The 27,999-nt window shown below is 36.3% G+C and overlaps 1 protein-coding gene across 1 annotated transcript in view; it reads left to right on the top strand.

Annotated features, from left to right (window-relative positions):
• The window catches only part of LOC306860712 (rho GTPase-activating protein 39-like), a 73,387-nt gene that overhangs the window by 12,927 nt on the left and 32,461 nt on the right, over positions 1 to 27,999 (top strand). Inside the window, exon 2 of the mRNA XM_079402549.1 lies at positions 17,493 to 17,918. Within this exon, the coding sequence (XP_079258675.1) occupies positions 17,493 to 17,918 (426 nt within the window). The remainder of the gene's footprint in view (positions 1 to 17,492; positions 17,919 to 27,999) is intronic.

Here is a 27,999-nt window from a genome sequence, read left to right as displayed (position 1 = left end):
AACAAACACTGGATCATGAGTTGCATGCATGTAAATTAACACAGTGCCATGCTTCATTCTGAAACTAGCAGAGTAAATATTTAATTTAATCACAACCTTTTGCGATCACACCATGTCATTTACTTTGTATGGCTCGAAGAGAGTCATGTAGGAAAGTTCATTGTATGGAAAACAACAGCTTCATCTTCTATGTTCCAGGGAAGAAAGAACGTCATACAGTTTTAGAGCGAAGTGAGGGTAAATGCTGACAGAAGTTTAATTTCCGGATGATCTTACCCTTTAAATCAAAGCACGCCGGATTCTAAACATGCTCGTTTGGTAATGAATAGTTATTTTGCTAGTTGTTCTCCGATGGGAGTTTGTGCAGCAGTGTGGTAATCCATCGTAATTCTGCCCTGCTGAAACCCACCCATAGTCCCCTCATGATTAAATCATGACTGGATTGAAGTACTGTGACCTGTTGCGTTTTTTTTTGTTCGCTTTCTCTTTGATGGATTCAGGCTTAAGAGTGATGAGTGTGAGAAAATGGCTAAACTCAAACAAATCGTCCGAAGGCACGGCTGTACTTCTGCAGCCAGGAATGACTGAATGTTTTGGCAAGATCTAGACGTCCTCCTGAACTTCAGTCCAGACTCTATCTCTCTGTTTCTCATTCTTCATGATGTTTCTCTCTCTCACTCTTTTTATGGTTCGCACACACTCTCTCTGTTCCACGTACTTCACCTTTCATCTTCAAACTCTTGTATTGTACTTCATCCTCTGTCTATGAGGCCACAGCATCAGCAGTTTAGGCTCATCTAGAGGAAACACATTTTGTGTCAGAAGTGCTCTAGAAGAGAGCTATTCAGCTGTTTTCTTCCCATCTCTCTCTCTCTCACTCTCACTCTCACTCTCACTCTCACTCTCACTCTCTCTCACACACACACAGCATGCAGGTTTGAACTGTTGTCCAGGTTGGACGTTAGTCGGTGGTCCTTCTCTCTCCTGTCAGTGTGTTTTTGCTGTTATGATGAGGAGAACTGTTTTACTTTCACAGGTCTTTTACACTTCCATGAAAATGTTGTGCATGCTGTTAAACTGTCACATTACTATTGAGTCTAGTAGGTTTTATGTCTTTCTTGGAGGAAAAAAAGTGATCTGTTAAAATAGGGCTCAACTGTATTATGAATTAATTTTCTATATTGATTTTTACTGGTGTTTTACCTGTATTTTGAGTTTTGCACTATTGCGTTGTGTTTATGGTTAATGGAAATGTCTTTATAATTAATAGATAATGTCTTTGCAGAAAATTACCAGTACATTTTCTTTTTTTTTTTTTTTCAGTCAGTATAAGTCATTATTTTTTACACCCATGTATATTTTTTTTTTATCTCTTAATTTCAAGGATTGGTATCTGACAAAATGTAAAATCCTCCCTAGCAATCTTTATAAAGTGATTTAAAAAAATACTTATGCAGTCATTTTGCATAACTGTAAAAGTTATGATATTCATTGGCTAAAACTGGTTGGAAATGTATTGCTGATATACAATTCTGGCTGACATAAGTATTTTTTTATTTATTTTCTGTTATGGGCTATAATAAACTTTTATATTTTGTCTCATGAGAAAATTAAAAACTAAAATCAGTAATTTTAAATGCCACAAGTGAATTTTGTCATCACAACATTATTCTGCAGTATTCTGAGATTTATTGAAGATCACATTTTATAAGTGTAATTTAAATGTTTATTATTTTGAAGGGTTTTAACGTTAGAATGCCGAATAGGTAATCTGAATGTAGAATAGGGGAAATTAGCACCACAAATAAATATTACATATCCAGTGAAAATTTGTGTACTTTTTTTCCATGTTTATATCTTTACAGCTTAAAACAATGAAAATTAACTTTATAATCAGGCATATATTAATACATGCAATGAAGTCTAGTGTCACCACATCATGGTGCCTCCAGCTCATGTAATCATACATAAAAAAAAAAAAAAAAAAATTGTTTATGAATATCATGACCTTTCCCAGTCCACACACACAGACATGACAGACTGAAACACTGACAGACCAGGATGCATATACAATGAATGGCAACAGCAGGTGGGCTTTTTCTCTTTTTGATCAAGCCGGGCTCAAAAGGACACACAAGATTGTATTTCACCTACTGAATAAGCAGAGAGAGAGAGGGAGGAAGTTTCCTGAAGTATGTTTACCCTCTTAGGTCCCCAGCTGGAGGCAGATGTGCTATAAGTCAGCAAACGTAAAAGTAAGAGTTCACACCTGGCCCTCTTCATCAAACAGGCAGTAATTAACCTTCATGATGACCCCTGTGTTTCTAGAGCGATCTCTGTTTAATGCATATGAACTTGCACATGTATGAGAATGCTGGAGCATCAATCATAATGAAGCTCATTCTGTTAGATAAAAGATAAATTGTATTTTTTAAGATTAGTCCGAATAATCTTTACGCTCTGCAATGGTATGATGTAATTCTGGCTTAATTTACATATCCTTCAACACGTAAATGCATGTAAATACAGTCCATATGGTGCGTTCAGTCCTGTGTAAACCACAGTGGAGTGATGCAATAAGAGATGTAGTATGGAAAACAGATGATGGCCTTTTCATGTTTGATATGGAGCTCCAGAGCATCACAAATGCTGTTGTCCATCATCTCCGGAAAACACAGGCTTTGGCAGCGTACTGTTGACCAGATACAGTCAAACACTGATATATATTTAGACCTGACTGGAGGTCTCTGAGAGAGTATCTAGTGAATTGAGTATCATGTCAGCGTGTGTGGAAGAGACGGGAAGATGTGAAGAGGTCTTGGCGTGGTGTGGACACATTTGCTGTACATTTGGAGATGGACAGCTGGCAAAAATCTCCCAATTTTTTTTATATATATTTTAAGTTGTCTGCCATTTTGTGTAACTCTATGAAGCGTTAACATTCGCCAGTTTGCTGAGCTTCCTGATTGGATTGGCCAGAGAGTTTGTCAGTTTGTAGCATTCATTGTTGGCTTCTAGAAGTTTCCTATACTGTATGTCAGTGGATTTAATGAACCACTGATAGCAGTAATTATCACTCATATTCCTAACGCAAATTCATCAGTTATACTTTAAAAGGGTAGTTTACCCAAAAATAAAAGCAAATTCTGCCATCATTTATAGGGATGCATCGATCCGATACTCAGGATCGGTATCGGATCCGATACTGGAATTTCTGCCGGATCGGGTATCGGTCAGACGAGACCGATCCAAATCTTATATTGTGCGTATACTATTGTGTTATTGTTAAGCCCCAGAAAGCACACAAACATTAGAAAGCTGAAAGTCCAAGTGTTCTGAAGCCGTTCCATAGTTTAATGTGAGGTACAGATGAATATTTAAGTCGTTAAATTCAAGTTCACGTAAATTCTTCTCTCTGCTGCTGCATTCAAACTGTCACGTTCGGTTAAGACAGTCAAGACGATGAAACTCTCTCCAAGAGTGCTCAATAACTGAGATTTAAAACTGTTAAACGAAAAGGATCAATAAACTATGCACAGATTTAATAAGCTACGTGCCAATATTTCTTTCCTTTGTGCTTTGAACTTCTCTATGCGGAGCTGCGCGCTGTGACTCCGTGCTGCTTCAAGCGCATCATTCACTCTCTATTGGAGCTTTTCGTATTATAATGCTTTTGCGCAATGAAAGATTATTTATAGCGTTTCTTGTTCGGTCCTATCAAGGCTATTAATAATCTAATGTATAGCACAGTAATGGAGGCAGCAAGATTTATGATAGATAGGACTGCTCTATCATATGTCGCTGCCTTCATTGTGATATACATTTAAAAGAAATGTCTTTTTAATTTTGTAATAAATAAATATATTTGTTTTCATTAATGTCTTACAACAATACAAAGAGCAATGTGTAACATTTTACCAGATATAGTCCTTTGTATATTCACTTTTATTTGTTCCCCACTAAATAATGTTATCACTAAATGTTTAGATTTTATAAAATTGGGCACTCATGATTTTTCTAGAATAAATTTTGCTGCTAAATTATCCACTAACCTAATTTATAATAGTATTTTTGTCATAGATTATGAATGGGCCCGTTTACACCTGGTCATTTCATGCGCTTTCGCTGATTGGGTATCTATCTGATTTGTTAAAACGTTTCAATTTGTACATGGCCACAAAGTCGCAAAACGGATATAAATCCGATCTTCAATTCCTGCGCTATATTTAAATGTAATGAAGTTCACGTCAACGAAATCAAAAGATAAGCGCTGCATTTGATTAATTATCAGCTCATTTCAAGATCAAAGACCGTGATAGGAGAGCACGCGGCATCAGCACTGAAAAGATAAGTTTGTCTTATACTTTTAATGGAGTATTGTGTTGATCGTCTGCGTCTTTCAGTTTCATTTGCGGCAGTTTGCGTGTCTGCTTGCTGAAGAGATACTCAGCTACTCGTCTGCGGCGATGCGTGTTGCATTAGCGCAGTCATATCTGACTATAATGTCATATAGCCTATAACACGGTCTCACACATTTATTTTTATTTTACATTTTGGGACAAGTAAAATTTACATATGTGGTTTCAACAACCAGATGCGTTTACACTTGTCCAGTTTCGTTTGGAATGCGGCCCACTCCTGAAGTGGTTTGAGCGATCGGATTTATATTACAAAACGCATGAAGTGACCAGGTGTAAACAGACCCTATATATTTTTTCATGTTATTTTTCATTAAAATGAAGTTGTCTAATAGATTGTTTAACACAAAAAAAAGAGTGACACGGAAGTATAGAAATTCTACATTGATTAAAAAAAAAAAACTGCGCTGGTATCGGATAGGATCGGAATTGGCCGATACTCAGAATTTTCTGGATCGGATCTGAAAAAATGGTATCGTTGCATCCCTAATAATTTACTCAACCTCAAGTCGTGAAATCATTTGAGGATCATTTCAGGAATGTTTTAGTCCCCATTGACTTTTGCTGTATTTTTTGTCCATAAAATGGAAGTCTATTGGAACCAAAACTGTACACTAGCACTCTTCAAAATATCTTCTCTTGTGTTCCACAGAAAGAGAGTTATAAAGGTTTGGAACCACGTGAGGGTGAGAGAGATGAGTTTTCATTTTTGGGTGAACTATCCCTTTAATAATATTAACTTCTGCAATTGCCATTGCAGTCTAGTACCTAGTTGCATGATTAATTTTTACTTTTACCTGAATTTATTTAGTATTCCACAGACAGTAAATCAGAGCTCTGGTTGAGCCTCGTTCTCAAGCCCTTCCATATGCAGACTAATCTATTTACTCAATCTGTTCAATCTGGATAACTCAAAAGATTATATGCATTATGAACGTGACATGAATTTAATTGTGAATTTAACAGCTATGTATGTTATATAAACGGTGTATAAGAACATGGTGACAAATGCAGCAGTGCAGATGACTTAATGATGAATATAATAATCAGCAGGTGGTGTGTTTTAGCAGTATATTATTTCAAATTGGGAAAGTAAAGCAGGTTAAAAAAAAAGCATGGTTGGTATTAAATGTTTACACCTTCTATTTAATAATATTTGAATAAGTGTGTGTGTTAAATGAAGTAAAACATTGCAAAAACATGTTAATTGCTTGAAATGATTTACATTATATGATGACAGTTTAATAACAAACTAGAATTTTTTTTATTTTTATGAATTGAATCTATTTAGCTATACACAGCTAATATAATAAAATGAAAAAACATATTGAATTATCCGCACTTTTTATTTGATAACAGTAAAGTAATCATTTTGAAAGTACATAGTAATAATAATAAGTAATATTATTTAAAGTATAGCAATATAATACACGTGAATATAATAATATAAATCTAAATGATCCCATATTGAATTATTTCCACTTTGATGCAATTGTTAAATTTTAAATTTCTGATCAAATGTTTTTTTTGGTCTGTTCAGCTGCTGCCTGGAGAGGGTGCTTGTACAAACATGAGAAACATTAAGAGCTGCATTCTTTCTTTGTAAATGTGTAACAGTGAGATATGCCCAGATTAGTTTACTAGCAAAGAATGAATAACCACACACTCACACTTTGGGGTTTTCTGAAGGGTCTCTGTATTAGGTTTTAAAAAGAAAAGTGTGTGTGAGTTTAATTTTTATGAGATTTATTTTAGATTTGGCATTTATGATCGGAGCATGAGGTTTTGCTGTATAAAAGGCATTTTTGTAATGAGCCCGTGAGTGTATTCTGTGTTAGTAGGTGAACTGCAACAGCTTGGCATCGAGCAACACTCCAAACTGACTTTTCATCTCTTACCACCCATTTGTTTTACAAGCGGCAGGTTGGTACTTGTAAACGGCTCCACCCTTTACAGAAACGCACACACACACACACACACACACGGCAGCAGCAGCAGTCCAAATGGCTGGAGGTGATTGAATGGCTGCCTGTGGAGACGTTTATTGACTTTCACAGTGGTGTGAATGAACTAAGCCAGTTAGGAGGGATGGAAGATCACAAAAGCCCAGTGTTTGGTCAGGACCAATCAGGCTGGTTCATAAAAAAGGCCTTGTCAGATTGTGGAGCAGTGTCAGACAGGTTTTGTGAGAGAATGACTGCTAAAATCGAGATAAATGCATGCAAAATGTAATACTTAGAGGTTTCTTCAGATCTTTAAAGATTTGAGGTGTTATAAAATTGTCATTTATATACCATCGTGACTTACTTTCTTCTGCAGAACATAAAAGAAGAAATTTTGAATAATTCCACTTTGTTTTTAAGTCTATAACTGTTAAGTAGTTGTTCTGATTGAGCTTGATCTGAATTCAATTTCAGTCGGATTGAAAGAGGTGGTATAGACCTTACATAAACTGATCGATAGGGGGAAAAAATAAGCATGTAAATGCTAGAATCCAATGATTTTTATCTCAATTTGATTCAAACTTACTTGCTGTGATATGTTTGTTTACATATATTTTACATCTACTGAAAGATGCTTTGATTTTGTCATTGGTCAAGTATTTGCTAAGACGTGCTTCTAACATGTAGTCCGCTCTCTTTTTAGATCTATCATCGAGGTAAAAATGCAATGATGAAAATGAATGTAAACATACCGAATGGTGTCCAATTTTGTTTTGGACCCCCATTGACTTTTATTGAATGAACAAAAACAGTCTTCAAAAGTCTTACAGATTTTGAACTTCATCTCTAAGCTTGAGCAATATTAATAGTGAAGCTTGCCTTAACAAGCACCATTAAATCGACTTAAAACCGGTTTCATCATGCCAGTAAAATTTCTTTGCATCTTGAAATTTGAACTGAGCATGGTTGGATCAGAGGTGTGTCCGTCTCGGCTTAAAAGACTACTACTTTCTGTTTTAACATCACACACACACACATTGTTCTGGCAATGACACAGTTCAAAGTGCTCTGCTGTGGAATGTCATGCAGGTGTCCTTGGTGGTGAATGAGTGGATAGAGAGGGATTGCCCTTCAGACACACAGTACAGCAGTAAGCATTCCTCTCCTCTAGACCACACACACACATAGCCTTCATAATCTGAAGCGATCTGGCATTCCATAACTCACACACTAAATGAAAGGTTGTTTGATCTTGCCGATCACAACCCAGAGATATTCCTTCTGACGATTCCTCTGGCATCCATTATATATTGCTCTTATGGCTATGGGTGTATGAATGCTGTTTACATAACGTAGAGAGAGAGGAGTTTATGCTTGATTTGCAAAACACAAAGCGTGTTAATACAGTTCACTGATAAAGCAGACAACATGCCTGACAGAAATGTAAACACTCACATTAACATCTTTCCAAAACATACCCACAATGCACTGTGTCTTCACTTCTGACTGCATGTCATATGTTATAGGAAAAATCACAGGGCAACATCCAGGAATCCACCATTTAACCTTAATCCAACCTTAGTTTTAACCCTATAAAGCATACTGTAGCAAATTTCTAAGGCTTCTAAATGATCAACATGATCAGCTTTGCTGAAGAACCTGTTGCACACAATCTACTACTTGTCACGCGATTGATAGTATACTTTTTTTTTTAGTAAATAAAACCTTTTAGTGGCATTATATAAATGTCAGGGTGTGATACTTGTCTTTTTGCTGTGAATTTGTTTGTACTGATTTTTATATAGTAAAGAACTTTTATATTGTTAGGAATATTTAAATATGAATACTTACTGGATTGAAGCAACTTAGGTTTATTTCATTATCCACATAATATTTGAAACCTCATAAGGAACACTTATTTGTTGTTCTCCCTATCATCATGTTGTATTGCATTGTTTGCTCCCACATTATGTGCTGCTTTGATTATAAAACTAAACAACTAAATATCATCTTACTAAGACATTATTGGGAGATCAGCTGATATTTTATATTTAATGTACGTAAGTAGTCTGCTATATTGTTATAAAGATCTCATTGATTCACATTACAAGCTATCAGAATCAATCTTAATTTTTGGCCCATATAAATATCAGAAACTGCACCAAATTGCACAAAACAAGTTTTAGTGTGTGGGTAGGTTATAGTATATATCTTTATTATAATAACCATAATAAAAACCGTTTAAGGGTGTGTGTGTGGTTTGGCTGTGATTGTCAAAAGGTGAGGTCAGCGAGCGTCATTCAAAATAGTGAGTAGGAGACATTCAAAACAGAGGCAGATGGCCTAGTGTAAAATGCTGTGTACACCTACTGCTTTATCTACTAGAGGGGAACTTACACAGCTGTTGGTTTTGAGCTCATAAACTAGATATCCTCGAGCACGTTTCAGATTCACTATCACCATATGTCAATCAGACAAGCCCTTCCTGTAAGAGTGGGCGATTCCTGGCCAGAATAAACTAAAGTGGGGCAGACTTCATGCTGATAAACGTTTGGTTGTGTAAGACTAGTCTTAATCAACCTTATCTGTTTGCAAATTACAGTTATGCCCACTATTGTACCTCCCAGTTTTATTATTATCATGTAACTTGTTTATTATTTCATTATTATCTGTGTTAGTATTTCCCTTCACATGCACTGTATTTGCAGGGTTTTATAAGCTTAAAGTTGTTTAACCAGTTCCTGTCATGCCAATAAAACACACTGGAACTGAACTGCATAAAAGTGACAGAGATGGAGTAGTGTTGTATGGTTGTGTATTGGAAAAGCACTGACATTTATAAAAATGCATATTCATACGCACACAAGTGTTATGTGAGTCAGATTACATGTGGGACTGTCTGTCTGGCTTTGACTCAACTCCACTCTGTGTCATATAGCAAAACAGACCTGATTTGAGATTTACACATCCCACAGGTAATGATTTGGCCATCTGAATAAAAATAAATCACCTTTCAGAGCAGTGTTTGTTAGACTGAGCATCCTAATTCATGTAATTGGCTTTCCTCCCGCCTGCATCTAGTGTTTTCAGAGGTACTTGTCTTGTATTGTCTGTTGTTTTCCACTGTTTCATTTTTACGAAAGGATGTAGTATTCATTCAGAGAAATGTAGTACATTTTAAGAGTGAGCGATAACAGTTCCAGCTGATTTTAATCACATCAGCGGGACAGGTTGAAGAACTGACAATCACCATAAAAACATTGAGAAAGTAGTCCTTGCAATTTGTGTGCAGTATTCCAAGTCTTCTGAAGCCTTATGATGTGTATTTGTGTGAGGAACAGGGGTCAAGGTAAGAAAAAGAAATCTGTTAGAAAACACGTGTCAGGTTCTTGAAAATGTGCTCTTTATATTCATCATGTGTGGTTCATAAGGTTTTGAAATACTCTGAGCATTTTCAAGAAATATTAAATTTAATGACACCACTGTCATGTGGTGTAACTGTCAAGGTAAATGTTATAAAATATTTCTTAATCATATCTTATACATATCTTAATCATTAATTTTAAATATATTTTAAGATATTTATTTATTTTACAAATATCATGAATTCATAAATATCATTTTTGGCAAGTTGCACCACATGACATTTTACAACTTGAACTAACTTTGCCTTTAACTTTATTTAAAAATGTCAAATTATCTGATATTTATATCCTTTTCTGTTTTAGGTTTTATTTTTCCTGCACATTTCTGCATGTTGGTTGCACCACATGACTTTAATTTAGTGGAAAAAAGCTTTACAAATAATTAGAATATAAAAAAAAAAAAAAGATAGATAGATAGATATATTAAAATAATATTTTTAATAATGATTTATGATACCAGGATAGTAGTATCAGCCTGACTTTTTTGGCTTCATGTCAAAACAAATTAATTAAGAAACTAAAAACATGCACTGGATTATATTTTAAAGTGCATTTTAAATTAATGGCACAAAAATAAAGTGCCATGTCCGACTCAGACCAAAGTGTAAATCATTATTCTTTGTTAATCTTCCCCTCTGCTGAAGCTCTTAAATCTCATTCACATCCATGTTTGGATTCAGTGTAATCCAGCATGCAAATTCATGTTGGTTTAAGACCGTTTTTACAGCAGGGTTTGTCAAATTAACAGGAACCTTTCATGCTTCTAATGTGAATGTAATTGTTCATAGTTAAATTAAGACCGATGTAGAATAAAAAGTCCATTTGATAGACACTGTGGTTACGTGAGTGTAACTCCTATGCATATACTTCTGCTGTAGCGTGCAGCCTCCAACCGCGACCACAGTGTAAACAAATCAGATGCTAAACTCATCGGATCCCAAACAGTCACAGGAGCCCCTCTAAGCACCTCTCTCCATGGAGGAGTGTGCTGGAGGATTAAAAAAAGCCCTTGCTTCCTCAAACAGAGCTGCCCGTAATCATCCAGAGATCCAGCCCGTTCTTCCCTCAGCGCACTGATAAAGTTTTCAACAGATGACAAGTTGCCCTGGGAAGAGGCACAGCTGTGAAGCTGGAGGGTGATTTGCATGTTTACGTGTGTGTGTGTGTTCTCCACTCCTCCCATGTGGGAGCAAGTTAACATGATGGCTTCCTTTTCTCATTAGGAGAGGGAGATAAGGATAGAAAAATAGACTTGTCACTTACTGAGACGGTTTAAAATACAGATTCAAATGTGGTGTGGGTTTCCCAGCAGTCATTTACTCTAAGGCTTTATGATACTGGATATAATTATTGTTTTGGCCGTGTCCTCATGGCAGGCCCTGAGAGCCTGCTGTTTTTGTGCAGATCACAGAAATGAAAGAAAAACAGTCACGTAAGGACACATTCTCAGGCACAAAAATAATCACAGCAGGTGGTTTTTAAATATTTGATTTTCAACTTTAGAAATTGATTGGTTGGAGGTGCCCATTTATAATATTTAGAGAAGCCATGACACTGCATGATGTACTAAGATAAATATTTGTTTAATTGAAATAATAAAATATAAAATGTGCTACTGAAACAAGAAGTTCGGACAAATTAAAATTTAGTTATCGAAATTACTGTGTAAAATGTGTTATGTGCCAAAATATTATTATTAAATTTAACACATTACACATTTCTTATTTGAAAAATTAAATTACATTCAACTAAATTACATTAAAGTAAACTTTAATGTCTTGTCTGAACTTACTGTTTCAAGAGAAAATGTCAAAAAAGGAAAATGTAAATTGTGATGTGCCAAAATAAATATATTTTTAATAAAATATTTATTTTTATTACATAACACATTTTATATCACGTATTTCTTTTAATTTTATTGTTAAATTTATTGAGTTGCATAGAAATATTTAACAAGGGTCTTAATAAAGACTGGTCTCAGAATAGTAAAATAAGAGGAAACTGAGGAAGAAACTTTTCTTTGGTGGGCAGAAACTTATACTGTATATGCATATAAGCAGCTTGTCTCGTTGTTGGCATGTCTGGACATGTTCCGAGTACTGACCACATACAGCCACTGAATCTCAAATGCAGACAAGCATTTAACACAGTTTCTCTAATTAATGACACTCTGACCCCTTCTCACAAAAGGCAAGCGAAGTAAATAAATTTCCAGGCTGTGTCTCCAAAAGGACAAGCATATTTTTCTTTGAAGCACGCACAGATACAAAAGCGCATGTGAAAGTTTATACTGAGTGTTTTCTCCAGCTTTACTGTCTCTTATCTAGTCAGTGGGTACTACAAGTAGCCCAAACCCACTTCAATCAACCATGTATTGTAACGAATCCTATGCCTTCAGCATTTCAGCATTTTATAACAGGAATGATGAAACGACATCTGGTTTATTTAAAAAATGCCAGTATTTCATAGTGACTTCAGATTGATCGATGAAAACATGCTGCACTTAGTAATGGGCGCTTTCAAAACACTGCTTTGTGAAGATTCGAAACCTTTCCAAATCATTTGTTTCAGTAAACAATGCTTCGTTACGTCATAACTGTTTCAACATTTTAATGGTTTACCACTAGGGGGCGATCTCTAAAAGCATGAATTATACTTTTGTATACATTTTAATGATACATTTGTACAATAAAAACAAAAACTGTAGTTAGTAGTTTCTTATTGGCCCGATAAACCAAGCTCTCCATAAAACGAACAAAACAAGCCCTACAATTTAATACAATAACACATTTATACGCTTAATATTTAATGGTATAAGATTTGTTAATTGCATGCAATAGATTGCACTTTCAATAAAACATCAGCTGTTGGTTTATAAAACATGTTTTTGCACATACTTATGCTGTTTTCATTGCATTTACGTCATTTTTGAGCGTTTCTAAACAATGTAACATTTTGCGACGCGTTTAGATTCGAAAAACTTCAAATGCTTCTCTCATCCCTATCTGAGCTGTGCATTGTGTCTAAACGCATGGAGAAGGGCACTTACGGTGCATTCAAATCATAATTACGATATCAGGGCGTCACATTATTTTGGTCAGAGCAAGATGGTGATTTAGCTTTTTTATGTTTTTATTCAATTTATGAAGGTGGAGTAAATTTAATCGTCATATGATCTATAGTAATTGTGTAATATAATCGTTTGAATTCAACTCTGAAACTATAGGCTTATACAAAGTGCAGTGTTTCCCACTCAAGACTTTGTGGTGCCGCTCCTGTGTTATCAACTCATAAATATGGTCTTCCCAGCATGATTTGAATCGTTAGTCACACAGATCATAACTTTATGGTTTTCTGTGTCTCATCTCACCGATTCCTTTTCTCTTCTCCCAACACATGCCCTTTAGTACAAACGGTTTCTATTCTTGTCCTTCTGGTCATGTGAGTGGGGGTCAGGGGCTTGTGGTCAGGTTTAGAGGGCCACTATGAGCTCACTGCTGACTCCCATACACAGCAGATGGCCCTTACTGTGCATGCTGGGATAGGGTAGGGCCGACTCACTGTCCTGGAAAGACCCTCACAGTGGTGGAGGTAGATATCACAAACACGCACACAAACACGCACTTCTTCTCTTGTAGCCTCCTTGAGTCAGAAGAGGAAGCTGCACACATGCAGAGTGATTGTCCCAGCTTTCAGCCGGTCTTTGTGGATTTGGATTCAGAACATTGACTTCATGACTTTAGCACAAGGTAAAGTGTGATGTAGACGTGTTTGAGGGTTCCTACAGGTACAGTCTAATGCTTTTTGGTGTGTATGGGAGTGTGAATCGTCACAGCATGCTGGAACAGTTCAGATTGTTCTACTTGTTTGGATTGTGTTGACAATATGATGGTACAGTAAAAGGACTGGACTATTAATATAATAATCAGAGCGTTTACACATGCAGTGTTAAGGTATGTCACATTTTTACTGTTGCTTGGTGAATTTTTGTGGGCATTTCCAGTCATTTCAATAGGAATCTGCGTGTTTGGGAATTTCTCATTAGAGCTAAAGTTTTCCTCTTGAAGATTTAGTTTGAATCGCCATGTTGACCAATAGAAAGCTGCTTGGTTTTAAAGTGTCTTATGCAAGCTGTACTTCATACATCGCTTCACTATTGACAATTTTTTGTCGATGAATTTTTCACTGAAATTCGCTAACGCCTTTACACTTTTACATGCTTAATAACTAGTGTTGCTTTCGTCAACGAAAATTATGACTAAATATCGTCGTCAACGAACCTTTATCACGTGACGAAAACGACAAGACCCAACGTAAATGCTGGTCATGTGACGATGACGATAATTAAATATATAATGCAATATTGTTGACGAATAAAAATGAGACTAAATGTGGTTTACAAAATAAAAACTTTGCTAAAATGTCTCTTCATTTTCGTTGAACAAAACGAGACGAAACCAAATGTTATAACGTTGTTTTGTCGTGTAGTCGCGGCGACGTCACTTCCTCAAGCTCCACTCGCGGCATTATTTAGAAGATGACAACAAAGTTAAGTCTCTGACACAGAGAAAGGGACCGATGGTCGACCAGCCGGGGTTCGTCTTTGGGAGATGTGTGTGTACTTCTAACATGTTTGGTTGGTAAAATAATGTTGTAAATTCAAATCCGAGCGTCTTCCGTGTCTGGAATGGATGTATTCTTGAGTCTATAAGGTAACAATAATATAATAAGATAACCTTGTTTGAAATGGGTTTGGCTAAAAGAGAATTTTGGTTTCGTCTATACTACTAGGTACTTATACTATATTGACTTAAATAGAATTGCATTATTAAAAAAAGACTAAAATACAATTTTCGTCGACTAAAACTAGACTGGACTAAAAAGAGTATGAACGTGACTAAAACTAATAACTAAAATGTCAGCTTCACACAAAGACTAGACTAAAACTAAAATTAAAACAGGCCGCCAAAAACAACACTATTAATAACTTGATGTATAAGATCATGTAAATGTCTTGGGTTATTGGTTAAATGGTTCAGATTCCTTTCCCTGGTTTCACTGAATATGCAAACACACTTCTAATTTGCATGTCGGTTTACATTTTTATGTCAGATAATGGACATAACCTCAGTGATTTAAAATGGAAAGTGATTTCCTTCATTTCATTTTTTAAGAGCTATTAGGTTTAGTTAGTGCTATTTTGTTTTACATGCATTCAGTGGGGGGGGGGGGGATAAAGCAACAATAGCTTGTAAAAATGTTTGTTAACCGTAAGCTTTATTTGGTAAAATCTGAATTAACTCGATTTATTTAAATGATTTAATATTGAAAATATTTGTGCTACCTACAATAAGCATGAATAGATAAATAAATTGGGTGACTCTAAAATTAAAGGGTTAGTTCATGCAAAAAATTAGAATGGTTATTTACTCACCTTCATCTTGTTCGAACCTGTATATATGAATTAATTTCTTCTGCGGAACATACTAGAGATTTCTTTTTTCTTTTTTTGTACAAATGGGAGTTAAATAAAGAAATCTTGTTACCAAAATTCTTCAAAATATAATTTTTATGTTCCACAGAAGAATGAAACTCATACAGGTTTGGAATGACATGAAGGGGAGTAAATGATGACAGAATTTTCATTTTGGAAATATTGATTTTAAGGGTCACATTTACAGTGTAGCTGTGTTATTGTGTGCCATGCTTGGTTTCAGAAATAACATCATACTCGAAGAGGAAAAGAGAATTTCTGTTAGACTTGAAATGAGTGTCCTTTCCAGCATGTGAAGAAAAGATTAAAAAATCAGACCAAAATGAAAGAATGCAACAGGTGCGATTCAGGTTTTTCCTTTTGGCTTGAACTGCACAGGTGCTTTCTCAATGTTTCTCTGAGCTGTGTAATTCCTGTAATGGTTTAATGTCTCAGACAGTGCTCTTAAGCAATCTCAGAGCTGGATAATATCTTGTTTCCTGTGCGTTCTGTGTGTAGTTGGCCATCTGTAGCAGAGAAAGGTTTGTTAATCTCAAGCCTCAGATCATTTGTTGTAACTCTTAGCGAGGGAAGATTAGGCCAGTGCTGAAGAGGCAGAGAGCCAGATTCTCTATCTCACCCACGAGGCCATGCTCTTGTCTGTGGGCCATGTGCCCGGTCGCCCCTAAACAGTTCTGGCTCTAAAAGCCCATCAGACTTCACATTCAGGGAAGCGGTTTCACTACATTTTCCAAAAACGGACTGTGGGAAAACTCGCATGTATGTCTGAACATCTCCAGTGTTGATGACAAATCCCACGAGATGAGTGATTGATTGCTGTGCGTTCATTATATACATGAGTGTGTGTTGAATTTGAACCATGGTAAGTCACCGTAAGTTGAAAGGTTTTTGGCTCACACCTGCACACTCCTGTTCCTTATGTGGAGGCTGTATGGAAGTATGTGGGCCAGCTGTAGCTCTCCTCAGCTGTTAGAGTAAAGAGTAACAGGCAAGAGAGCACAAATAAGAGCATGGTTCTCTTAGTCTAAATAGGATTTTCTTATATGAATAGTGATTTAAAGGGATAGTACAATGTGTTTGTGTAATTTTATATATCATATATTATTTTATAAAATCATAAATTTTTTAAAAATCAATAAAAAAAAAAGAAATAATTAACAGTAAAATAATATAATTCAGCACCATAGCGGATTTCAAGTGATCTAGGGCTTAGGATGTTCCAATTCAACACTGTAGAAACAAAAAAACAAAACAAACTAACAAAAAAAAGTAGAGGTACTAATATCTGTGTTGTACCTTTTGTAATATACTAACAAACACCAAAAGCATAGGTGTTCAGTTTCATTCACACACAAACTAAACAACCTTATGGTAACACGCGACACTAAAGTAATGGAATAACCATTCATTTTACAACATTAGATGTAGCATAAAACCCTAATGTACAAAGAAACAGTTATTTCAATAAAATAACATCAAATGTGGAGTGTCATGCAGGGAATTCTGGGAATGTCAGCTTACAATTTTTCACTGTAAATTATACAATGACGCAGCTTTTTCACTTCCAAAAACCGTAAATTTAAAAGTATTTTATTGTAAAATTACATTAAATGAAAGGTTAGATCTATTACAGTTACTCACCATACAGAAACCTACTGTTAACCAGTTAGCAGGTTTTTACAGTCTCTTACTTTGAAAATCATGATAATTTTTTACAGTGAATCTACTGCAAATGTTCCCCCAGTAGGTGACCCTCATGCATCGTAAGCAATGTTGTACAGCCGAGTCAGTGAGACAGAGCGAAGTCAGCGCATAAAAAAAGCAAAGTGGAGCGCAGCCATGGAAATAAAACTCTGAACTTCAAATAAAAATGATAAAACCAACAGTACATAACCGGCTCCTTCCTCCAGTCTCTCAATCACATGTCTACATCTGTAAAAGGGTAAAGCTGTAGAACTAAAACACATGGATTAGAATATCTCATTAAGATACTATTACATTTTCTTCTGCTGACCTGAGCTGAACCTCCACTCTCATTTTACATTTGGCTTTTGTTAGAATTTTGTTTATTTAAAAAGCTGTGATTTTCTATGACACTGCATTTTCGCTATAAACAAGCTAGAAAACAAAACCACTTGCTTGATTTTCTTTACAGATTGCTCTATTACAGCCATATCCTCCTGACTACATTACCCATGTGTCCTCTCTCTAGGTCTGACTGGGTGGAGATCGTGGAGCCGCGCTCGAGGGAGCACATGTACGTCAACCTGCTGACCGGTGAGTGCGGGTGGGAACCGTTGCCCGGCGCCCCGGTCCGTCAGTCGGACGGCAACCAGTGGTGGGAGCTTTTTGACCGCAATAACAATCGGTTCTACTACTACAACTGCACAAGCCAGCAGACGGTCTGGCACAGGCCTCAAGACTGTGACGTAGTGCCTCTAGCGCAGCTCCAAGCCATGAAGAGGAGCTCTGAGGCCGAGCTGAGGGGTCAAGGGAGGATCCAGAGAGGTCCGGCAGATGGCAAGCGGACGCCCCAACCTGGACTGGGGTCTTCTGCACTGGAGCAGGAGAGTGGGAGGGAGACGCCATCGTCCAAGGGTAAAGAAGACAGCCTGGAGAGAAGGAACCAGGGAAATGGGTGAGGATGTGTGGAGCACTTGAAAAACTTCTTATGGTGGCAATTAAAGGGATAGTTCACCTAAAAAATCATGACTTGATTCTTCAGTGGTCCAGTGTTGTTTTGGACTTCCATTGTGTGGCCTAACAAGATTCATTAACGTATTGCTGTTGTGCAGAAGAGAGTCATACAGGTTTGAAATGATGACACAGTTTCCAGTTTTTGCTGTAGATGTCAAACCCGTTTTCTCTGCTCTCTGTGATGTATACGTTGATGTGTTTAATGGGTTTCATGGGATTAATGCCAGGGACTGCGTTTTAATCTGTCTCAGAAGGTTATAGTGTGCTTTCAGAGTAACCTCTAAATTAAGTTGCAATCTCAGCAATTTGCCATTTTGACTACTTTCTTGCTCTTGGCACTTTCACACTAGAGCTTTTTGGCTTTTGGAAGTTTTGTAACATGAATTTAGGAAAGCATTATGCACCATCTGATATTGTAACAGAATGAGATTATTATTATTATTATTATTATTATTATTATTATACTATCTTTATTAAATACTCAAAATTGTGCAGCCCTACAATTAAAACCAACAACAGCAGCAGCAGCAACCTGGAGCTCTTTAAAAAAATAAATCACATTTTATGTCAGAAAAATAGATAATTAAATCCTGGAAGCAATGCATCCGTTTGAGGTCAGATAAACTCTAGACTAGTTGAATTATTCATGTCTTTTCTCAAGACCAGCTTCTCATTCAGGCAATCCACCAACTAGTCTATTTTGAATTGTTGAATTGTTTCCAAAAATTCCTGAAATTTCCAAAAAACCTCCAAAAAAAACGTCCATTTTCTCTCTCTCTCTGATACACACAGTTACAGTAGCTGTTGTGCCTATATATGGCTGGAGGCAGCTGAAGCCAAGTTTTTGTGTATGTTAGCAACGACGCATTTGATAAAAAAATAAATAAATAGAGCATACAGATTTGTTTGTTTTTCTTTTTTTCCACATGCTACATCCTCTCTTTTTTTGTATAGAATACCCCAACAGGACAGTAGTTGAATGGAAAGTGAAAATTGACCATAGAAGAAGAAAAGGTTTATGCTAATGTCTGCTGTAGCACCTCTTGTGTCCACACTGAGAATGCAGCGTACATTATGAAGTGCATTGCAATACATTTCTGAAACGAATAGTGCGTGGAATTGTGCTTGGATAGCTGCAAGCGTTTGTGTTCACTTTATTTGTATGATGGACTCGAGTATGAATATGTCTGTCATTGGAAGCCATGACTTATTGGATATGGCCTTACCTGGTCTAACACGCACATGATGTCACACATTGGCTTTCTGGGTCAGCCCTGTAGTCTCTTTGCGGGTAAAAATAACATGCAGGGTCTGCTATGCTAATATTTTCTTTATTTTGGACTCTTGAAGCTGTTTTGGCACAGATACGCCGTTCAGCTGGTCGAGCGCCAGCTACTGAGAACACGGTGTGTGAGAGAGCGAGAGAAAGGTGCCTAGCAGACTCCTCTAACAAAATCAGCCTTAAATGGTCACACGCTTTTCCTTGTTAACACACACCCGTTAACACACCCTGGAATGCGCTTTCTGTGAAGTACTTGAAATGCTGTGTTAATACCTGTTTGTTAATTGTAGCGTCCTGGGTGGGACACCCTCACACACACTTCCACCCAGCAGATGATTTTAGGGAACACAGTTGATTCTTTCTTTCTTTTTTTAGGTTAACTACACCATTCTCATCCAGTGTTGTTATTGTTAACTAAAACTAAAACTATTACATTTGTTTTCAGTAATTAAAATAAAGCTGAAATAAAAATGAATTATAAATGTTAAATGTAAAAAATCTTAAATGGAAATTAAATGTTGTTTTGAAGTACTAAAATTACTAAAACTGACATAACATTACATGCTATGAATATGAATAAATGCTATAATGCTCTATTAATACAAAATTGTTTTTCTCATTAAATATTTTACAAATCTTAATTGGAAATTAAATGTTGTTTTGATGGCTAGTTTAATAGGTTAAAGTACTAAAATTACTAAAACTGACAAAAATAAAGCTAAATAGAAATTAAAAAACTAATAAAATTATTAAAGCACATAAAAGTGAGTTATTGTAGTTACCTAAAACGAAACCAAAAATCATACAATTCTGTTACTTTAAAATAAATGATGATAATTTATAATGTGTCAGGGATACTGAAACAGACTAGTTGTTTGTTGTGCGAGTTGTATATCACTGTTAAAAAACAAATCTGTAAAATAACAAAGTACTGGCAGCTCATTACACATGACATTATCCATTAATTTTACAGACATTTCTGTTAACTCTAAAACACAACGCAATGCAATGAAGTGTAAAATTCAAAATACTGGTAAAACGCCTGTAAAAAATAAATATGGAAAAATTCCTTCAAATTATACAATATTTTGTGCCATATTTTTACAGATGTTTTTTTAGAGCGTATGAGAATGTGTGTCTGTGCACACGCTAGTTCTCAGGAAAGCAAATTAGCAGCTCACACTCAATTAAAAGTAGGGCAAGTGTTCCAGCCCGTACATATTTTTGGAGTGTATGTGGTGCAGCTAGAGGACGTCTAGCGCAAGCTGCCGTCAGAAGGAGTGTAGCCCAGTAACGCTGAGCCGTTTTTGGGTAGAGTCACAGCGCACGTCCCTGAGGTCATGGAGGAAACCTGGTTCTCTATACTTCAACACGTGTTGCATGTCCTGTGGAGGTCAGAGAGGGTAAGAGATCTACTCTTGAGGGGTTCTTGGGCTGTGTTTTAAAACCTAGTGAGCTGGTTTAGATGGCAGCATTTGGGCATCATTAGCCAAGTTCTCAATGTTGAAATGTTTCAAAGAAACACTTGATTTAATTTGAAATACATATGATGTCCAAAAATGCTATCTAGGTAGGCAGGTTTTGTTTTTTTAAACACAGCATTTGGAATTAAGTTATGGGGTATTTGCTTTTTAGGAAGCACTGGCTGCTGTTCTCCACCATCTGACTGTATGAGCTCTCGTGTGTGTGTGTGTGTGTGTGTGTGTGTGTGTGTGTTTGGGTTAATCGGGTGTTGGCATCGTGGGGGGCTCTTCCCCATCACGTTTAACATATGGGCCATCTCTCTGGCTTAAAAAGTCAATGTGTGTGTTAATTTTTTTGCCAGAGATGGACAAAGAGCACTTGTTTTGGCTCCGTAAACACTACAAATCTGTATTAGTGTGTTTTTTTACTTTTGTGTACTCTGTGATGTGGGTGAGTAGAGCTATGCTATTATGAGTAACTGTAATGCTATAGTGTCTTTATGAGGTTGGTACTTTTTATGTTTGATAGCAAACATAAAAAGTGGATCACGAGCTATAATGTTTTGAATGCTGATCCCCATTATTCTAGGTATAGTTCACACAAAAATGAAAGTTTGCTGAAAATGTTTCATTTGTCTCAAATGTCCATTTGAGATGCAAATTAGTTTTTTTTGTTTTTTTTTTCCTCATCAGAACAGATTTGGAAAAAGGTAGTATTGTATCACTTGCTCAGCAATGGATGCTCTGCAGTGAATGGGTGCCGTCAGAATGAGAGCCCAAACAGCTGATAAAAACATCACAACAATCCACAACACTCCAGTCCATCAGTTAATGTCTTGAGAAGTGAAAAGCTGTGTTTTGGAAGAAACAAATCCGTAATTAAGGTGTTTTAACTTTAAAGCATTGCTTTTTCAGTGATTTTTCTGCAAATTTACATTTTTGGGTGAAGTATTCCTTTAACTAACACCGATGCCATGTGCTTGGACACTACAGATTTTCTGATTTTTAAAAAAAATATATATTTTTTTTGTGGTGTTTTGCAGTGAAAACTCACCAACAAACATCATTAGTAATTGCATATTATTAATGTAATTATTATTATTTATGGCATATATACACCTATACATATTTTGTGAATAATTACTGAACTCAGATGTGGAGTCCTGATACCTCTACATGACCGGGCAGTCCTTGCTTTTACCATGTTGTGAACAATTTGTTTAGACTTTAATGACTTTATAGACAATATAGATTAAGACAAAATAAGACAAAAATGCAAGCTGCTGCTGCCAATAATGCAGCAATTCGTTGAATTTGCAATGATTCTCACAATTTGTGTGTAATGTGTTAAGAGATTAGTCTCAGAATGGGGTTCTGTGACTCAACTACTTGAGACAGAGGGAATTATGGGTGTCTTCAATCTGTCTTTTTCACTTCCTCCTTTGTTCCTTCCCTCTCACTTTTTCACTTTTTCTTTTCTTGCTGTGAGGTTTCTCTGGTAAAGAGGATTGAGGTGGGCATTTGTAATCTGTCTCATACATTCCTGCATTATGTGCTCCTGTAGAAGGCAGAAATCCCTTCAGATTAGAGCTGAGAACAAAGAACTGGTTTAAAGCCTCATCCCCCTTTACCAGACACATCCCAGCAGAGAAAGACACACACACACGAGGACACTGAGACGAGAGGAGCTCAGTGGATTAAGAGAACAGTGCTTAAAGGAATAGTACAGCCAAAAATAAACTTATGAAAAACCATTCACTCTTATAATGTGGTACATTTTTCTGTAGAACACAAAACGTCAGTTTTTGAAGAATTTGCATGTAGATACATAAGTCAAGTTGCAATAAGCAAAAGAATCAAAAGCAGTTGCTGCTTGTCGTTATTGTTAACTGCAACTGAAAGTATTAAAAATAATTTTTGTTAATTGAAATAAAAGAAACGTTAAGAGAAAAAACTTGAGAGAAAAAAAAAAGGAAATGCAAGTATGTGAAATAATAGAAGTTTAAGTTGAAGTACTGTACTAAAATGACTAAAACTAATTAAAAACTGAAAATATAAGAAACGCTAATTCAAATTAGCAAAAAATAATTACTACCGGTATATTAGTAAATAATACTGCATACTACACTAAGTTGTCTTGTGTGCTATTATACGATGCCTTAAATCTGTCATATGTGACCCTGGACCACAAAACCAAGGGTCCCATTTTTTTGAAATTGAGATTTATACACCATCTGAAAGCTGAATAAATAAGCAGTTTTAAATAAATTGTTAGGACAATATTTGTCCGAGATACAACTATTTGAAAATCTGGAATCTGAGGGTGCAAAAAAATCTAAATATTGAGAAAATCGCCTTTAAAGTTGTTCTTAGCAATGCATATTACTAATCAAAAATTAAGTTTTGATATATTTATGGTAGGAAATTCACAAAATATCTTCATGAAACCTGATCTTTACTTTATCGAATGATTTTTGGCATAAAAGAAAAATCGATAATTTTGACCCATACAATCGTTGGTTATTGCTACAAATGGTTGTTGGTTTTGTGGTCCAGGGTCACACATAGCTACACATCAAAATGTAGTGCAAAAGTCACATGGACCACTTTTATTGATCTTTTATTAGTTGCATGAACCAGTTTTACGTCAACAGCTGACAAAAGTTTTTCAGAATGTTCTACTTGACAGGAAAGTAACAAGTTCGACATTGGTTTGGAACGGCAAGATGATGAAGTTTTCATGAGTAGTTAGGGGGTCTGTCTGTCTGTTTTCAGTATGTGGTACAGTACTTGATGTTTGAGGAACAGAATGACATCTGGTTTAATCTGTGCAGATCATCTCATGACAAACCCCCTCATGTTGTTTGTCATTGTTTTTATTTCTATCTCTGGATCCATCATGCTGTGTGCGGGTGCTTTAATTGGACGTGTCCTTTCAGATCTTTGTCTTTTCCTCTGTGGGGGCGACGTTATATCTGACATGCTCAGTGGCACGTGGTCTTTAGAAGAGGAACAGGTAAACTGTACACGTTCACATGTGTCTGAGACTGATCGCTAGTTTGCAAATATAGCATAACTAGTGCTCATACTTACAGGTTGGGATTTGAACAAACTAAATATGTATATAGAGACCAGGATATCATTCATAATATCATTAATATTTTTCCCCCTGAAAATGTATTAATCTCTTTTTAAAACCTATAATGCAGGAAAAACTCTATATTACAATGGGATGAGCCACACTGAAGAAGCCATACTATAAATACACACCTGTATGAACACTTCTTAAATTATTGTGCCACGTTGCTTGCCAACAGCAGTCAGCCTATATTTGTTAAAATATAATATAGTATATAATAGCTGTATAATATAATTTTAATGTAATAAAATAATTTAAGTTAAATAATTTAAATTAAGATTATAATTATCATATTATGAACATTGTTAATATTAAGTAATACAAAAAATGCTTATTAAACATTTGTATCATCTTCTATTACAATATTTTGTGGTCATTTACTGTACATAAATTTTGAAGAATCGTTTACTTGCCTTCATGTTTTTCCAAACCTGTTTGCTGCAAGAAAAAAGTATACATTTAGGTTAAATTAAATTAATCTTAATGTAATAATTTAAAGAAAAATATTAATTATAACTGCTAAAAAAATTGTGGTAATGTTCTTTGATTAATCAATGAAATATATATATCGGTTAAAACTGTTGATTAATCTGTAGTGTCTTGCCTTAATATCATTATTAGCTCTGCTCACCTTTATTGGCACACACAACTACACCTGTATTTTAGCACAAGCACACCCCTTCCAGAACCTGTAGAGTAAAATTTTGGCCAAGCCCAGACTGGCATGGTGCCCCACACACACACACACACACACACACAGCACTCCGAGAGGTATTCACATGCTTCCTGGCCTAAGGAGGAGCAGTATGAACACAGAGACGCTCTGTTCACGTTCAAAACTAGCTTCAGCAAATGCATAGCAAACTTTAAGGTGGGCTGACTGGTAATTACAGGAACACAGGTGAAGAGATGAAGGGAGGGATGGAAAAAACAAAGAGGTAGGAGATATTCTGCTTCTGCTAAAATGGGCAAGATTAGTGACATCAAATACACACTAGTACTATTTACTCAGCAGTGTGTGGGCTGTATGTGTGTTTGTGTGTGATTATAGGGCTGCAAGAGATAAAGGAAGAATTAGAGACAGAGGGCATGCTTTTTATACACTAGGGTCTATCCTGTAAACATGTTTGATGCCAGGGTGTCTGGAAAGCGTTGAATTATATTTTAAACTAATTATGAAATGGCATCACGACCAGTAACACTGGCGCAACCGGAATTAGTTTGGGGGCGGGGCTATCTGCTTAAGGATCTGATGTCATGTCAGGAAACCTGCCTTAAAATGTACTTTTTTATTATTTCATTAGCGGAGCAAATGTCAACATTCTTTTTCCACAAATTATAAGTCATAATCAAAATATCACTAATTTCATAATTTTAAATAGGCTAATAGGTCTAGGCAATATGGAAAAAATGATCGGTTTGATCGGTTCAAGATTTACTTGTTTTTTTTTTTTTTTCTTCGTTTAACTAGTCAACTTAAAAACGTGACAAGAACATGATTCAAGGAACGTTTTCTTTATTAACCATCTGGTTAAAGAAAGCACACATGAAGTTCAACATGGTATAAACGTAAAACGAAGGACTTGTTACATATCTTTGCAGAAAAGATGCATGGAATATGAAGGCAAATAGTGCACAAGCTTGTCTCAAACACATCCTATAGGATCAGAAACATACAAAGAGAATGCTACATATTTCTTAGCCCCAATGTAGACATTTAGTTTTAGAGGTCAATTCAAAAAGTCAAGACAATTCAAATTCAAAATTACTAAAAGCATAAGACCAGTTGACTATTATTAACAGTAAATGTTTTGTAAAAACAAATGGCAGCAGCTTTCAGCCTGTCATCATCATGCAAACATGAAATATCAGAAATGCAGTAGTAATTCTTTACAGGTTTTCATTCCACTCTGCTGATTTTCTATGCATGTAAACATGCACTTAATGGATGCGTTTGAGCATTCCACTTGTGTCTCAAATTTGTATCACTAGGTAACACCTAGCAATATGCTCTACTTTACTGTGGCAAAACATTACATTTGAATTAATCTATAGAATCAGAAAATTCACCCTACTCATAAGAAGCTGTATAGCTGCTGTGGTCTTTAGAAAACTTAAAGGAGTCATAAACTGGGAAACCAAAATTCCCTTTTCTTTTGACATAAGAGGTCATTGTACTATAAAAACATCCTGTAAGTTTCAGAACTCAAACTTTGTCAACTCAAACAGCTTTTATCATGTGGAATGTACAACTTTATGATGTAATAGTGTGGATAAGCACCGCCTCCACAGATAATCATCAACGCCTGCTTCTACATCGCTGCCTGTTTAGCCCCGCCCACCGATTCACACATGTAGTGTTTACGAGAGAGACGAGCGTGCAGGTATACGCAAACCAAACTATAAAAATCGCAACATTAGGAAAGAGTGAATAAACTTTATTTTTAATGAAGATCCAGACCGCGTCTGTAACAAATCGGTCCTTTTGTTCACTTAATTTTTCCATGGATTCGTTTACAAAACAAGGCACAATTCAACGCGGGATTTTCAGAAAGATAAGAGGATGCAGTGCTGACTATATCTGATTCGACCATAACGTCACACCACACAAGTGCGAGTAACTGCTTAAGTGAGTGAAGTGACATTCAGCCAAGTATGGTGACCCATACTCGGAATTCGTGCTCTGCATTTAACCCATCCAACGTGCACACACACAGCAGTGAACACACACACACCGTGAACACACACCCGGAGCAGTGGGCAGCCATTTATGCTGCAGCGCCCGGGGAGCAGTTGGGGGCTCGGTGCCTTGCTCAAGGGCACCTCAGTCGTGGTATTGAGGGTGGAGAGAGCGCTGGACATTCACTCCCCCCACCTACAAACCCTGCCGGCCCGAGACTCGAACCCGCAACCTTTGGATTACAAGTCCGACTCTCTAACCATTAGGCCACGACTTCCCCGCTTTGTCACTTCTTACAGATCGCTTGATATGTATTGAGTTATTTATGCGTTTTTGACATAAATCACAGCAGCGTCCATCTTGGAGGAATGTATGCTGTCAAACATATACAACATTAGCCAGTTATAGCAGTGGGCATTTACTTCCGAGTCTACAATCCTCCACACCTATTAAAACCGTGTTCGAATGAGGAGGTAAAAAACAGGACAGAAAATAGCCTATTACTTCTAAATTATGATGTTTTTTGATGTAAAAATCTGGATAACATTATAAGTGCAGTACAAAATAAAAAAACAAACAAAGGCAGTTCACAACCCCTTTAAAGGAATAATAAAATCACATTAAAATCATTGTGACATTCATGACATTTGTACATTTTTAAATTACCAACCAAATAATGTTGAATATATTATAAATAGTTAATCTATTTCCAAAGGTTTGCTGAAGTTTGTAGGTCTCGGGTGACATTAGGAGGGTCATTGAGTTCATAGAAACCCTCTCACTCAAGACCCACATGTTTCAGCTGTCTGTGTTTATGCCCGTCTGAATACTTACCATATTTTCCTCTTCAGTGGCACATAGCCATGAGAAATACTGTACACCTCTTCACCATGGTACCCATTCCCTGAGTGAGCGAAATGAAGGGAGACAGATGCATTACATTACCCCCCCCCCACACACACACATGTGTAAGTGAGTGTCATTGTATGATGTGCCAGCATGACCTTAGCTCTCACATTGACAAAGGGCTGTGCCAGACTTTGGACACATTTACACTCTAATCTGTTTGTCCTGCGTCACATCAGTCATGGCCTCATTCAGAAAGTAGGCGATTATCAGGAGAGCACTGCTGTATCACTGTCAAACAGCCACAGTGACTCACTTCCTGTCACGAATTTGCTGATCCTAAATTTATATAATGTTTTTTATTGCATTGGCAAAGAACGACTAGTTTACACTGACAGCGACTTTATTTCTGGAGGTCATCGGGTTGTTGTTATCATTTCGATAAATCAAACCGATGCTAGTCAGGATGGTTAAACAAACAGAGCAATGTTTTGATAGCGGCAAAGTGTTTAGACTTCTTGGAGAAATCACCCAACTAATCAACGTATGAAGGGTTTACTTGTAGCTGTCTCTGCAGGTTAAGATGGAATAGGAGAAAGTATTTTAACATTT

Source organism: Barbus barbus (genome assembly GCF_936440315.1).
Source record: "Barbus barbus genome assembly, chromosome: 41".
Lineage (NCBI taxonomy): Eukaryota > Metazoa > Chordata > Actinopteri > Cypriniformes > Cyprinidae > Barbus > Barbus barbus.
The sequence above is the reverse complement of the archived record's forward strand: the minus strand, read 5'-3'. Positions and strand labels throughout refer to the sequence as shown.